This window comes from Sminthopsis crassicaudata, chromosome 1, assembly GCF_048593235.1.
Source record: "Sminthopsis crassicaudata isolate SCR6 chromosome 1, ASM4859323v1, whole genome shotgun sequence".
Lineage (NCBI taxonomy): Eukaryota > Metazoa > Chordata > Mammalia > Dasyuromorphia > Dasyuridae > Sminthopsis > Sminthopsis crassicaudata.
Window position 1 is genome coordinate 469,813,840 of NC_133617.1, and position 16,205 is coordinate 469,830,044.

Sequence of the window (16,205 nt, forward strand, 5' to 3'; positions counted from 1 at the left end):
ACTAAGAGAAAGATACAAAACTGAGTTCAGATATGACTCCCTGCCTTCATAAAATTTGGCAAGATCAAGAACATGGAATGACTACTAAGTCTTGGTTAGTAGGATTAGGAAGAATTAGGAAGCTGAATCTTTTAAAGGGGGAATTAGGAAATACCACCCAAAGATGTACTTCAGTTCCAAATATTCCCTATGAGATAATATCCAGACTTCTGGTTGAGGTATTCAAGGAGGCTAGAACCTCTCATGTTAGGAGCCCTTTTCAGAGCCACTCATCTACTTTTGGTGTCCAGCTGGCGCTCAACTCTTACCTATTGCTTCCAAGAAGCTGTAGTGTGTGCAGTGGACACATCTTAATAAAACTGTCTCCACAGATGAGCTAAACCAGGTTGAGGATGAGGAAAAGACCTCAAACCTGGAAATGAGTTAGGAAATCATTTAGCCTAAGCACATGAAGATTTCCCCTGGAGAAATGGGTGGATGGAACAATTTATTCCAATGGCCATGAAGGTGACTGAAGCAGGTTCGGATTCGGGTTCGGGTTCAGGTTAGGGTTCGGGTTAGAGGCAGGAGGTGCACATTTAGAGTTAGAATTAGGGTTAGAGTTGGGAGAGTTAGAATTATGATTAGGGTTAGAATTAGATTTAGGGCTAGAGTCGGGAGGTATTGTATACATATATATACTCGAGAAATACAATATATCTCGAGTTCTTGATTAGATTTAGAATTTAGGAGGCACAAATTTAAGGTTAAAGTTCAGGATACATTTAGGTTTAGGGTTAGGGTGAGGGTTAGAGTTGGGAGGCGAATTTACAGTTAGGGTTAAGTTTAAGGTTGGATTTAGGGTTAGTTTTAGGGTTTAGGGTTTTGGTTAGTGTTAGGCTACCATGTCGATCTTAGTGTTTTGCCACTAGATTTGATCATTGTGTAAGAGCCAGGGAGGCTGGTGACTTAGTGCAACTGTCCCTCACTTAAATCCAAGTCATTCCCCAGTTGAAAATGAAGGAGAAATAACACCTTTTCCAATAGGGTTTTCATTTCTGAAATCACTTTAAATCACTATTGTGGAATATGATTTACAGTAATTTAGAATCGTTATTCATAAATACTTGGCAAACACTCTTCTTAAATCAATAAAACAGATTTTTCAAGCTATAGCACTGAGTCTTTTCAAACAGCTTATTATATAATTCCTTATTCAGCATTCTACTTGTGATGACATTCCCAAGCCAGATTCTCTACTTTAATCATTTATAATTTCCTCTGGTAGCAAAGATGAGTTTGTATCCACAATCTGAAAGTTTGGTCAGAGTCAGGAGCATAGAAGGTAATAATTTTTCAACATGTCAGCCTAATTCATCTACATGAAGACCAAACTCATGACTGTTGCCTCATTTGTGCTTTAAAAAATTTGCCCATTTAAAAGACAACTAGGTGGTGCAGTGGATAGAGTACCAGCCCTGAACTCAGGAGGACATGAATTCAAATTTGGGCTCAGGTACTTAACACTTCTTAGCTGTATGACCCTGGACAAGTAACTTAACCCCAATTGGCTCAAAAAAAAATTCCACTTTTGAAAACTTCATTACAAAAAGTTTCAGAATCATACCTGTTGGAATACTACCATGGTGTCAATGGTAATGCCATATAGAATCCAAACATTTCTTTGTTCTGTCAGTCCAAAAGGAACTTCTGGAAAGTCTTTTACTAGTTCATAGAAGAGTTCCACTGTCCCCTCATGGAGATCCTATCCCCATACCCAACAAAAAAATATTTGGGAAAGGAAAATTTAGCAAAAAATATTCTATAAGGAACTAAGTATTTTATACTAAAAGCTAATAAATTGTTTACATATTTTTTTTTTTACCAAAAAACTAAGGGAGTCTCCATGTAATTATTAGGAGCCTTCTAGTCTTCCTTTCTATCCCATCCCCTGCCACTGACCTCAGAAACATCAGGATTCAGATTAGTAACTTGGTTAGTTACTCAACCTCTGAATCCCAAGACCTCTTTTATCTCTTTTTTTGCCAAATGGAGAATAACCATCCCCACAGTTGGAATTATGCCAACTTCAAGATTCTGAATTTTAAAATTCACTCTTCAATCATAGGTTATTATTTTATTTTTCCTACTTTCTTATTCACACTAACCATTAATCACGGTTTGACCTGGATCCAATCCTTTTCTTCTGGTCTACTCCAGGTTCATTTGTTTCCATAGTCTGTCACTTCAGTGAATCCCTAGCTGTTATCCTAAATTTATTGCTTCCCCAATCTGCAATTCTTGGGCAGCATGTGCCATTCAATTCCTCTACACTGTTAAGTATACCTGGAGAGATTAAGTTGATTTTACCCATATGGCATTATAAAGAGACTTGGATCCAGAGTTGAGGACTACCTGTGTAAAAGGGCATGGTGTCAGCCATTGGTTTTTTACAAAGGATTTGGCTATGTGATCTTGGGCAAGTCATTAAAATCTCACTACTTTATTCCATTCTATACAATACAGAGAAGATATAGATCTCCAAAGTGTTTCCTCTTCCAAGAATTCCTTATATCCACAAAATCATTATTCTAACCCCTGTTTCCTAACTCATTATATATTTGTAGTATATAACCTTAGTTGGACTCACTTGTCTACTTGACAATCCAATTCTACCTTTATGAGTACCAACCCTGGCTCATTCCCCACAGCAACTGATATTTTGCTGACCACCACTACACCCCATACAAGTGACTCACTGTTCTAATTCAGTGACAAGAGTTCAATGAGATCCCCACCTCCAGCTAAGTATGCTGGCCATATCACCCACTCTCTCCTCCTGGTGTTAGAAGAAAACATATCTCAGCTTCTCAGTAATTATAATTCCTCTATCTATTCCCCCAATCCCATTCCTTTCTTCTTCTACTAGGAACCTTTTCCAACTACCATTTCTTCCTCTTACATGAATTTTTTAAAAAATATTTTTGTTGGCATCTTTTGCTTTCTCATCACCTTCGAATATCTCCAAGTATCTATTTTCCTCTGAGAAAACAATCCCATATATCAAATAATATATTTTAAGAAAAAAGAAGAAGATTAAAAACTAAGCAAAACCAATATATACAACAAAAATATCTGAAAATGTGCACAATGTACCACACTCTTTATTCTCCCACTTTGCAAAGGAATGAAGTGAGAGTATTATCTCCTATCTTTTCTGAAGATTCATGTTGTTTTTTTGCAACTTTTTAACATTCATTTTTGGTTGTTTCGTGGTTGTTCATTTATATTCTAGTTAGAATTTATGTTTTTTGTATAAGAGCATGTAAATTTTTCCATATTTCTATGTTTCTCTGTATTTCTCATATGCATTGTTTCTTACAACATATTGGAACGTAAACCTATTGCATTCATGTCTCATACTTTAACTATTCTCCAATCAATAGAGATCTACATTGTTTCCAATTCTTTCCTACCACAAAAAGATCTGCTATAAAAATTTTAGTATATTTGGGGATATTTTTCCTTATTAATAGCCTCCTGAGCGATATACTTGGAAATAGAATCTCTGAATCAAAGAGTATGGGCATTTTTGTCACTTTATTTGTATAATTCTAAATTGCTTTCCAAAGTGGTTATACTGATTCACAGTTCCACCAATAATATACTAGTGTGGCTGTCTTCCCATCATTACTCTGCCTCCAACATTTAACTTTTTTTCTTTTTCTTCTTTCTCAATTTCAAGAGTGTGAGATCCCATCTATTATTATTTTACTATTTTTAGGTAAAACACCTTAAAGGCCTTTTTACTTTATTTTCATCCCTATTTGCTTCTCTGATTAGAAAAATACTTACTGGAACTCAGAGAATGGAGGACCTGCTGAATTCAAGTGAGACAGCAGAGAAACTTGACCTTGTTCATTCAATGAAGTGTAAGCTCTGTTTCAACCCAACTGCTTGTTATTCCTTAAATTTTTATTTGTTCCATAGTAAAGCTCAGAAGCTTTGTTTAGTCTACAACTTGGGAGCATTGGTTCTTTTTATAAGGATTGTCCTTTTGATTTCTGAGATAAGATAATTCATCTCCTTCTTTACTCAGATAAAGTAATCAATATTCAGAGAGATTAAGGTAGCAGAATGCAATGGATAGAGCACCAAATCTGGAATAAGGAAGACCTGAGTTCACATCTGCCCTCAGACACATTGCTGTGTGATCCTAATCAAGTTACCTTTCTGCCTTATTAATTTCCTCATTTGTAAAAGTTAGGATAATAATAATAGCAACTACTTTCCAGAGTTGTTGTGAGGATCAAATGGGATAATAATTTTAGGTCAGTTAATACAATCCCTGAAATATAATTAAGCACTTTTTAAATGTTATTGTTATTACTATTGTTATAATCCATGTTGTATGACTCCAAATTCAGGGGTCTTTCTTCTGTGCTACAATGAATCTTAAAATAAGAAGAAAGTCTTAAAAGCTTAAAACTAGCATTGGCTTTTGCGATGGTCCGGTCTTGCTCCTCTGAAGGGCTCAGAATCCGTCCTTGTCAGGATAAGCAAAAGTCCTTGCCCCACTTTGTGGACGCCAATTTGTAACGTGCTGTTGTCTCCAGAAGCTGCTGATGGCTCTCTGGGAGGAGATCTGCTGTGTCAGCTCAAATCTCTAGGACAGATTCTTCTTCCTGTAGAGAGCAGACTTCCCTTCCTGCAGAGAGCAGCCTCAAGTCTCGTCCAGACAAAACTCTCTCTTTCCTCCAGAGCTGCCCTCTTTTATCCTCCCAGAGAATGGGCGTGGGATAATGCAAGGGCTTCTGGGAAAAATTACTTCAACCAATGAACTTGCTCCTCCTAAGCATGCAAGCTCTTCCCTAGGAATTCACAAGTAAAAACTCCCAGTAAAGGCCAGAACTAGAGAATTGTCAAGTACCGACTTAGCACTTAGTAAGAACCTATATCTCATTATCTCATTAGCACTTAGTAAGAACGTAACAGGCTTTGAAGGTGAATGACCTGGATTCAAATTCTGCCTTTGATGCTTACTATCTGGGGAATCATGGGCAAATAACTGATCTCTGTGAGTCTTGGTCTTCTCATCTTCAAATGATGGAGTTTGGACTAGTTTTCCTCAGAGATCCCTTCATCTATGATCCTCTGATTCCTCAAAATTTTTCAGTGAATTTGAATGAAATCTGATCAATGACCAAGATGTATGATTGTTCTAAGTTCTAAGTGAGGAATAAAGTTTACAGAGCAATGAGTCCCACAGGATTGAAGTTCCTACATGTCCTTGGTGGATTTTGAAGGCAGAGCTCCTATACTCTATGTAGCCTCCTTCATGGCTTTTCCCCTGTGCCATCTTACCCCTCCCATCCTTTCCACTCTAACCAATTGAAAGTTCAAAGCACTGAATCTAAAGTTAGGGATATCACACGCATCTCCAGTGTAGGACCCCTCATTCCTCTTACCTCAAAGAAGCCAATGACAGACAGTTTCTTCGAGCTGATAAAAGTCTTTGTCTGCTCTCGGCTCGTGAGCAACACAATGCTGAGTCTAATTTGGTTCCGCAACCATGCAACAAGGGCTGCAGCTTCAATAACACCTGGAATAAGAAATAGCCAGAATGAGCAGCCAGGCACAAGGTGAGTGTGGGTAATAGTCTCGGCAAGATTGTAAAATCAGAAAAATGTGTCTAGCTCTACTCCAGATTTCTACACATTTTATATCTCAGCATTATTGTGCCTCTTGAGCTTCCTCCAATAATGATAATAATGACAGCATGTATATAGTACTTTATATAGTTTTACAAAGCACCTTACAAATATCTCACTTGATTCTTTCAACAATCTTAGGAGTAGATGTTATTATTATATTGCAGAGGAGGAACCTAAGGCAAAATAGATTAAGTGACTTTCTCAAGTCATATGGCCAGTAAGTATCTAATTTAGCATTCAAACTCAGAGTTTCCTGGCTTCAAATACTGTGCTCATCCTACTCATTCTTGAGCATCTAGATGGCATGGTGGATGGAGAACTGGGTCTGTGACCAGAAAGACTTGAGTTCAAATCTTCCCACAGACAAATTGCTAGCTTTGTAATTCTGAACATGACTCAGTTTCCTCAATTGTCAATTGGAATCAATAACAGCAACTACTTCACAAGAGTTGTTGTATTGCAATCCCTCATAATTTCTTTCCAGATGCTTCTCCCTTTAGACCTTTTATCCATCCATGTAATAATCTGCACTTAAAAAAAGGTAGAACAGTGACCTTAAGCCTAATCTGGCTCTATGAGAATTTTTCCTGCCAACCCAATTGTGATAATTAGAAACAGTCTGGGTATTTCTAGGCACAAATGGGAATCAAAGCATCAATTATTCAAAAGGGTAGGAGAACATCCATACAAGTCCAATCAATTTCAGGGACACTGGGCACTGAACAAAGATTCTAGGGTTGTCTGGCCAATGAGGATGGCCAGACCATCCAGAGAAAAGGAGTGATTCAAATCACCCTTCAGAGACCCCTGAGCCATCTATTTCCTTCTCTGCTTTAATCTGGGAAGCAGATTATAAATTCCTCAAAAGCAAAGAGACTACCTTCTAATTGTATTATAGCAGTGAAAAAACCTGGTAGATAGTGAGCATAGAATGGGTGCTTAATAAATTCATATTTGTCTATTAGAAATCAATTAATTAGAAATAGATTAGGTCCTTTGTAATCCATTCCTTTGCATGGTATTTCTAAGAACATTAAAAAAGTTTGGATTAAAAAAAGATACATTGGGTCACCTTATGGTCAACTTAAATCATTTACCCATTTATTAATGTGCTTTCTATGTTTCAAGGCCATATAATAGATGCTGAGGATAAAACTCATAAAAAAGTTAACAATTCCTGCCATCAAAAAGTTTCCAATCTCCTGAAGAGATAAAATATGCATATATATATATATATACACATATATATGTATAATATGTACACACATATATTATATATGTATATATATATATGTTTATATATGCATATACAAATACAAGATAATCTGAGGAGGAAGCAAACACCAATAACTAGAGAGGTCAGACAAAGCTTCATGGGAGAAGGCAGCACTTTGGTTGAGGCCTGAAGGGAGAAATAGAGACAATATATTCTAGCCTATACAAAGGCTTGGAGGTGGGGAATAGGTCCAGTTCAGGGAATAGTTACGAAAGTACTCTGAGTAAAGCTTCCTTAAGGAGGAAAACAGGAAATACATCTGGAAAGGTAAGTGGAAACCAAATGGTGACTGTCTTAAATACAATGTTTAATTCATAGGAAATAGGGAGCCACTAAAGCTTTTTGAACAAAGAACTGATCAGATTTGTGTCAGTAAGATTAACTTTATACTTCTTTGAAAGGATGGATTGGAGATGGGAGAGACTAGAAGCACTGAGATTAAGAGGCTATTATAATAATTTAGGCAAGAAATAGTGAGGAACTAGACTAAAGTGATGGCTAAATATATGGAGAAAAGAGAATAGAAGAGAGAGATGGGTACAGAGTAATATTAACAGGACTTGGTGAGTGATTAACTATGGCAACAGGGAAGAATCGAGGATGATTTCATGGTTACAAATCTGAATGAATGGGAGATAGAAAATAGAAGAAATTTTGATGGAGGCTGTAGGGAGAAAGATGAAACGTCATTGTGGACATGTTGACCTTGAGATGACACTCACAGAGATCTGGGTATAGTGTCTAGCAAAGAGTTGATGATACAGAAACATAGTTCCTACTAGTAGAGATGACAAATCTATGGGAGTTGGTGAAGTCATGATGACTTTGAGCAATTCTGTTTCACTTAAATCCAATTTACTTGCAAATCAAGATATCACCCTCCTGATGTCATTGGCCATCTTTGATTATGAAGGACAAACAGCAGTCACAGTAACAACAACAACAAGAGTGTAAGAAAAAAATTAAAAGGGCCCTGGACTTACTTTTGGGAAACACTCACAGGAGATGACAGAAGATGGTTGTGTAGCTAAATGGGAGGAAGGAGAGACAGAAGAGCAGACAAGATTTGGGAAGACAGGATGGTCAACTTTAACTTTAAAAGTTGACAGTTGTCAAATGGGATAAGAATTGAGGAAATGCCTAAGGAAAATGTTGATTACATGATCAACCAACAGAAAAGCAATCAAATAGCACAAATGGGTTGCAACTGGGGACAATACAGGCTTTTCAAACCAACAGGGCAGTGTCCAGTGCAAACAGCTCCAATGTAATTGCCAGATGATGAGAAGAGATTTAAAAAGTGGTAAATAGAAGGGAATTAGATAGGTTAACTGCCTGGGAGAGGGTTTGCTTGTATTTTAACAGACAGAAGGAAACAGATGGAGAAGGAAACAGATAGGTAGCAACAAGCACCTGGAGAGAGACAGAAAGAGAGAAAAATCTGGAAACAAAGGAGAAGAACTAAGAACAAAATCTTCAGGAATGATTGCATTGCCTAATACAAGATAAGACTGTTAAAGGACTTGAAAACCAGCAGGGATCATTGGATTCCTTGAGATAAAAAATTATTGATGAGATTATTGCAGGACTTCAAAACTTGCAGGAATTATGGGATTCCTGGCACAAAAACTAATGGACAATGGATTCCTTTTGGACTATTTCTAGGACTTGTGGACATGTATAATTCCTCATGTGTTATGTTACTATGTGCTTATATAATTTATGTAATTATGTGTAATACTTCCCATATTGGTGGATTTATGTATACCTGTTTCAAGTGAGCCCCTTCAGAAACCGGCTAATCTGTTTTGATTTCCCATTTCCTTTGGTGTTTTCATCTCCCTGAGAAGTCAGAGAGGATGTGACCACCTCCTTTTTATGTTTTCACTTCTTTTTTGAGCAGTCAGGTAAAGCGTGATCACTTTCTTTTTGGGGGTTCTCACCTCCTTGAGAAGTCAAGGGAGGTCATGATCACCCTATGTTCTAAATCAAAATAAAGGGGGAGATGTTAGGATTCTTACAAGGTGCTAAGTCACTGGAATGGATAGGGACAATAATTATCTAATTTAGCATGGTTCAGTATGATTGATCTGATCCTACAAGGAGATGTTATGGGCCAGAACTTGAAACAAGGTACTGAGTGGAATTGCAGAGACAATGGTTAAATCTAATTTAGCATTGATTTACTCCTACAACAAATAATGGTTTTCTAGTGATGTAATGATTGGTGTGCACTCAGTGTGCAGCATAAAGCAAGAAGCTCTCAGGGACAAAGAGGACTTCGGCAGATTCAGAGTCAAGATTCAGTCAAGGAGATTCACAAGTCAGGCAGAACGAAAGAAGACAGAGAAGTGGTTGAAGGCTGTCCTGTGGAGAACACTGAAACCAAGATCTGGAAGGCCTCCAGAAAACTAGCCAAGCCCCAAGTGAAGGAGATAAGATTTGGAAAGAGACAGTAAAGGATTTGGACTCCTGGCTGCATTTGGGATTATTGAAATGAACTGAAAGGCTGCCTCCAGAAGCTCCCCAAGAAACCTGCTCCCAGAGAACAATTACAATTTAGACAAAAGAACATTACAGGGAAGGAAAGGTATAGTCAAGACAAGGAAGTCAGCTTAGATTATCTCCTGGCACAGTATGATTAGTTGATTAATAATCCCATCCCCCAGGGTCCTGAGATAATAAAGCAATGTGTGGGTGCTAGACAGATGATAGTTGCATAAGCTTTGATTTTCTTGGCTTGTCATTTGTACAGGGGATTTTTTTTCTTGGGGGGGGTGCAAGGGAAGGAAAAAATTCTGTCCAGGTATCTGTAATTCATGAATTTATTTATAATAAATATAACAGATAAAATGGAAGGCAGAAGTCATGGAGGACTATGGAGTAACAGGAAGAGATATAAAAGTATGGCAAAAATGGAAGGACATGAGAGTTGAAGAGGTCTAAGGGACAAAGAATTTCCTCCTCAACAGAGAGTGGATCCATATCACATGAATAAGGGACCAAGAAGGTAGGTATTTGTGAGACAAAAAAACTAAGAAAAAAAAAGTTCATTAGTACTCCCACTCCCCAGGGTCCTGTGATGATAAAGCAGTGTATGGGTACTAGACAGATGAGAGATGCATAAGCTTTGATTTCCTTGGCTTGTCAGCTGTGCAGGGTAGATGTTTGGAGGGTGCTGGGGAAGGAGAGAGTTCTGTCCAGATGTCTGTGATTCATGAAAACTGGAATCAATTTATAGATAATAAAGCCATAATAGCTAATCAATATAAACTAGAAAAGCATAACGTACATCTCTTATCTATGTGCCTGACATTTGGCAGATCTTCAATAAATAATTGGAGAATAAATGGATTTTTACTCTCTGCAATGCTCTGACATTCCAAATGTGTCCCTCATTTCCCCAGGAAGCAGCAGAGTATTGAGGACAGAATGCTTGACTTGGTAATCAGGAAATCTTGGGCTCAAACTCTATTTCTGGTTCAAGCCATGGGACTTTGGACAAGTTAATTAACCTCCATTTCAGTTTCCCTGTCCAAAAATATATTTTTATCCAATATCCAAATTATCCAAAAAAAATAATAATTTTAGTGCCTAATTTCACAGAATCATTCAGTGACGTTCAAAAGAGATATAGGTTAGATGTTTGGTTCACATTTAAACACTCTTAATCCTTCACTGCCATCAATAACTTACAATGTAGTCAACACCTGTGAATTTGCTTTGCTCTATTTCTAGCCTATATCAAAGCTTCTTAGACTGTGGGTCTCAATCCATATGGGGTTCTCATAGCTGAATGTGGAAGTCATGAAATTATGGTTCATTATCAGTAAATGTTTGATTTGTATACCTATAGACTGGAGTCATGAAAAATTTCTCAGGCAAAAACGGGTACCGATAGAAAAAGTTTAAGCTGCCTCTAAATTTCATCTCAGAGTTGGCCATTCCATCAATATAGCATTTGATCTCTCAGAAACTAGGTGTTCTAAATGACCTTTGTCTATTCCCCCAAGAAAGGAAAGAATGGCAGTTTCACTGATACAATTATACCTCATAAGTCTGAGGTGCCCCTATGCTTGACAATATGTCCTACCCAGGTCACCATGGCCATCCTGGGCATCTATACACAGTTGGAACAGCAAAATGACAGCAGCAGGTGCTGCCTGATTCAGTCCATTTTCTGGCAAATGGCTTAATGTAGCCAATGTCTTTCAAAAGTCCCATGATGCCATAATGACTGAGCCAGAAAGTCATTGTGAATGATTTACAGAGATCTCATGTAGGACTGCATAATTTCTAAACCCAATGCTGTTTCTTTCTTTCATTTATTCATAGTTGCCTCTACAAAAAAAAATGCACAAGCAGTTTTGATGGGTCTTTCAAATAAATAGTACAAAATTCCATCTGCCCATTATATTTTAGTAATTGTTCATAATATTTTCATGCAATCCTGTGAAGAATGTTAAGATAGATATTATGTTATCCATTTGGTTCAAGTAGACAAATTATTCCCATTTAGTAAATGACAAAAATGAGGATCAGAGAGTAATTAAATAATTTATTACAGGTCATACAATTGCTTAGTGACATAGCTGAATTTAGAGTCCAGGTCTTCCAATACTCAGTTTATTCCCATCATCTTCCTTGGTTCTGGTTGTATTCCAGAGAGACTCCAAAATGTAATAGGGATTAGGAATCTTTAAACATATCTCTCACATTGTAAAGCCTATAGATAAGTTTCAAGTCATTGCCTCATCAAGGGCTCCCAGAGATCTTCCCAGCCTCCCTTATCCAGCCTCATGGATCCTGTCCAGGTCCACCCACTGTCCCAAAATTGCAATATCCTTACTGTGCTGCTTTCAGGCAAGTTTGGACACACCCAAAAGAAAGCAGGCTTATGGTTCAGACCCAACCCTCTAGACAGAAGAAATGATGGACCAAAGGCTGTCGCAACTACTTGATAAGAGCAGCTTCAAACCCAAAGTCCTCAGAGAGAAATTGTTTCTGTTCCCCCTACACAGCTCCATTATAGTTAAAGTGAGTCTGTTGCCAACTCTGGGCAATTTTTTTTTATTCCCTATTTTATCCTTCCTTACCAACAGCTCTATTTAAACCCCAGGCTCAGGAGCAAACACATTAGAATGAGATTTTCTCACCTTTAATTCTAAGACAGGCATCCTTAAAAAGAAACAATCCCTCTTTTTGACCACAAGTTCCCTCAATATTTATTGTCACTAAATACTTCATTATATATCTTATACTAGAGTCTTGTAAAAACTTATCAGGCAAAAATGCATCCTGATAGAAAATATTTAAGAAGCCCTAGGACTAAAACTCATCAACATAGCATTTGATCTGACTCTCAGAAACTAGGTGTTCCACATGACCTTTGACTATTCCCCCAAGATAGGAAAGAATGGCAGTTTCGTTTGTTCAACTGCACCTCAAAAGTCTCCCATTCAACCAGTTTCCCCTCCCACCCTTCACTCCTCAGCAGCCCTGCAACTCTGCTGTTCTTGCGAATCTCAGGGTCTGCTCTGACTCTTACATTAATCTAGACAGAGGTGACCGTTTGAAGGGTAGTTGTTCTGGTAATTTTGATACATGAAATGATTTCCCTCTGCTGGCCATCCAGAGAACTTCAGTGAACCAAAGTCAATCCTATACAGATGAGCTGCCCCATTCTAGTGTCTATTACTCCAGGGCCCCAGATCTAGCTTTGAAGTGGAGGTTCCTTTCCAATTGGGTGGCTCCAGGGATAAGAACTATAGAAACACCGCTGGTACATTTGATTCCTAAGAGAAAGAGAGTAATTAAGGACTCCCAATCCTGATTACTCTCACCCTTCACCCTAAAATGATCTTTTTTCCTCTTCTCCAAGATCATGTGGCAATTTCTGTCTCTCCCATGCATTGAACATGAACAATGCTCTGCCTTGTAATGTAGATTGGGGTTAAAGGATGATGGATGAGGTTGGGGGATCTAGTTTCCCCAGCTAGCCAGCAAGCTCCTCCATGTCAGAGATTCCACTGCAGTCTGAAAGGCCTGGTACATCACAGGTGTCCTGTGAATATTGATGAAGGGAGGGAATTTCCAACAAAGCATGGAATACATAGACTACAACAATGCTTATTGAGAACAGATCCACCATACCATGGGTACAGAGGGAAAGATTTAGAGAATTATGTAGGGAAAATCCGGAGGGACATTTTCCACAAGCCTTTGTTTTTTGAAGTGTCTGGGAAACAGGATGGGGTATGGAGCAGGGGTGGGGGTATAAGAGAGGGATATGGGGGGAGAGAATGAAGATTGAAGCCAAGTTTCACTCAGAAGATGCCATGGAGATGACCCAGAAAGCAAGATCAGGCTGCCCACTGGATCCAGTTTCCCCACACTTCTCCCTGAGTAACTGAAAAAATTTCTGTCAGTCTGGAGAAAAGTGCACTGTTTCTCCTTCCCAGATGGAAGATGTAGTAGAAAAAAAGGATACACTTAAAGTCAAAGGCCCTGCATCCAAATCCTGCCTCTGACACCTATCACTTGTGTAATTGTCAGCAAACCCCGGCATTAACCCTATACAAATCTCAGTTTTCTCATTTGTAAAATGAAGGGGAGGAAGTAAACTGGATCATCACTGAAACATATTCTGGCTCTTATGATTCTGCAATTGTACCTAATGTCAAAGGAGCAAGATGGCCTAAACTCTGGCCTAGTGACTGGACCTTTAGGCATTTGTCCTTTATATTCTTTGGAAAGAGTCCTACACTGACAGCTCTAAAACTATAACAGCAAGCCTTTCACAATCCTTTATTTTTTAATCCTCATAATAACACCCTCAAGTTCAAATGAGGTCGGTGGGAAACATGGTACCACCAACACTTCCTGGAGCAGGAAATTCATGAGTCAAAAAATGTGTGATTTGTTAAAGAGCACTGATGACCTGGCTAGAAACTAGAAAGAAACGAATGATCTTCCCACAAAACCATCCTTTTCCCCCTGTGTCTGGTTTTGTACTTGTGTTACTTGACGAGCTGCTCTCTGTAGCCACAGAATAGATCATAGATTAGAAACCATTATTAACAATCCATAGATCTTTAGGATCATAGATTTAGAGCTTAAAAAGTCAATTACAATCATTTCATTTTACAAATGAAGAAAATGAGATTTGGAGAGGGCAAATGACTTATTCAAAGTCCCACAGCCCACAAACTATAGAGGCAGGATTCCAAAACAGCACCAGTTGACTCCAAATCTAGGTTTCTTTCCACTCTCTCATTCTGCCTCCCACATGTCAATTTGGGAATAAGAATCTCCATTAATGAAATTCCCCCTTGATTATTATCCCTTTCAAAAACCTTCAGCTTCTCAGCAGGATCCCATTTTATAACTTCCCTTACCCCACCAAAGCCATCTCTTCCTCCTGTGAACCCCTCTGAAAACTTCTCCCAACTCCCATAATTCCCCCACTATGTTTCCTGGTCTCCAAAATCTGGTCTGCAAGAGCCCAGGCTCAGCATTAGAAAATAAAGATCATCATTATAACTGACACAGACAAAGAGCATCCATGAAGGACAGGGGTCAAAACCCTTGCTCGATCTACCATACTCAAACCTCCCCTTCACTACTCCACTCAAGGGGCTTAGTTCTCATCATTGGCAGCTTGAGAAAGAAAAAGTTTCCCTTTCATAAGATAACATTTATTCACAATAAGGGGCTTTATATTATTTCATTTGATCTTTCTGTCAATCTTGTGAAGTGGGTACAGCAGATATCATTAATCCCAGGAAGTCACTAAGGGTAAACTGATGTTCAGAGGTTTGATTCTAAGTCAGTCATATCCTTACTCCATGTCCAACATTCTTCCATCACTTCAAAGAAAAATGAAGTTAGAATGGACAGGATAATAGAAATCACCTAGTCCAACCTTCGTCTTTTACGGAAGAGCAAATAAAGGCTGGGGAAAAAGAAGGGTAAGAATAAATCAAAGTAATCTAGCTAGCTATTCTCATGCTAGGCTGGGTCCAGATGTTCTCAAACTCAACATGGTGTTCTTCCCATTGGGCTGTGTTTAGACTCAGCCGAGTAAAGCCCTATACACTACTCTCTGCCTCAATCTTCTGTGACTCAGTGTCCCCTTTAGTGAACCAGGAATCATTGGAACCATAATGAAGTCTGAGCATCATCACAGACAGCAAAATAAATTGTTAAAAGGAATTCAGCCTAATAGCAAGGGCTTGGAATACAGAAAGAAAACAGGCACTAGGGGGAAAAAACATTATTTCCCTTTCCTTCCATACCTTGCCCTCCTTTCCTCTCTTCTACATCTAGCATTGCATAGGTAGGTGACATCCCTGGCTGAGACAACGGAGAAAATTCTGATGAGATTTGAATGCAAAAGATTGAACCCAAAATATAGCTTGGAGGTCTATGCATTAAACTAATGATCTAATGGACTGAGTGAACCCTTCTTCTTTCAGTCCAACTATTGTTTTCTCCTAACTATTACTCAGAAAGAAAAGGACTCCATCCAGAGTGGGGATCTGCAAGAAAAGGACTGGGGATAGTTACCTCTGCAATCAATGGGTTGCTGTCTTTGACCTTCAACAAAAAGCTTCACTGTGGGGACATTTTTGATTGCAAATTCTTGCTCCAACAACTTCTCGGAGGTGATATTCACTTTGCCAAATAGGACTCCAGTTTTTTCTTTTCCCATTATATCCACTGCTTTGCCCATTTCCTTTATCAGATTTTGGGATTGTTTTGATAGAGGATTATCTGGAAGAGAAACAAGGCAAGAAAAATGATAAGGAGGGTCACAAATTTCTAGGGGGGAGAGATGAAAAGAATAAGAAGCAAAATTTGTTGCCCCCCCCAAAAAAAGCAGGGGCATATAGGGACAGATAGACAAGTATACTTGTCTACTGCATCAGGCTCATCCAGAGCAGCTAGGTGTCATGGTGGATAGAGTGCCAGGTCTACAGTGAGGAAGACTCATCTTTATGCATACAAATCTAGCTTCAGACACTTCCTATCTGTGTGATCCTGGGCAAGTCATTCAAGCCTGTTTGCTTCAGTTCCTCATCTGTATAATAAGCTTAGAAACAGAAATGGCAAACCACTCCACTCTCTTTGCAAAGAAAATCTCAAACTGGGTCATGAGGAGTTGGCTATAAATGAACAACAAAGGGCTGATCTTTATGAGTTGCTTATCAATTAATCAAATTTATTAAGTTCCT

At 38.5% G+C, this 16,205-nt stretch overlaps 1 protein-coding gene across 4 annotated transcripts in view; it reads right to left on the reverse strand.

Annotated features, from left to right (window-relative positions):
• Nucleotides 1-16,205, reverse strand: part of PDILT (protein disulfide isomerase like, testis expressed) — a 53,597-nt gene that overhangs the window by 16,982 nt on the left and 20,410 nt on the right. For all 4 annotated transcript variants that reach the window (XM_074280946.1, XM_074280944.1, XM_074280947.1 and 1 more), the window contains exons 3-5: nucleotides 15,538-15,744; nucleotides 5,448-5,581; nucleotides 1,607-1,744 (exon numbers count right to left, since the gene is read on the reverse strand). In XM_074280946.1, the coding sequence (XP_074137047.1) occupies nucleotides 1,607-1,744; nucleotides 5,448-5,581; nucleotides 15,538-15,744 (479 nt within the window). The remainder of the gene's footprint in view (nucleotides 1-1,606; nucleotides 1,745-5,447; nucleotides 5,582-15,537; nucleotides 15,745-16,205) is intronic.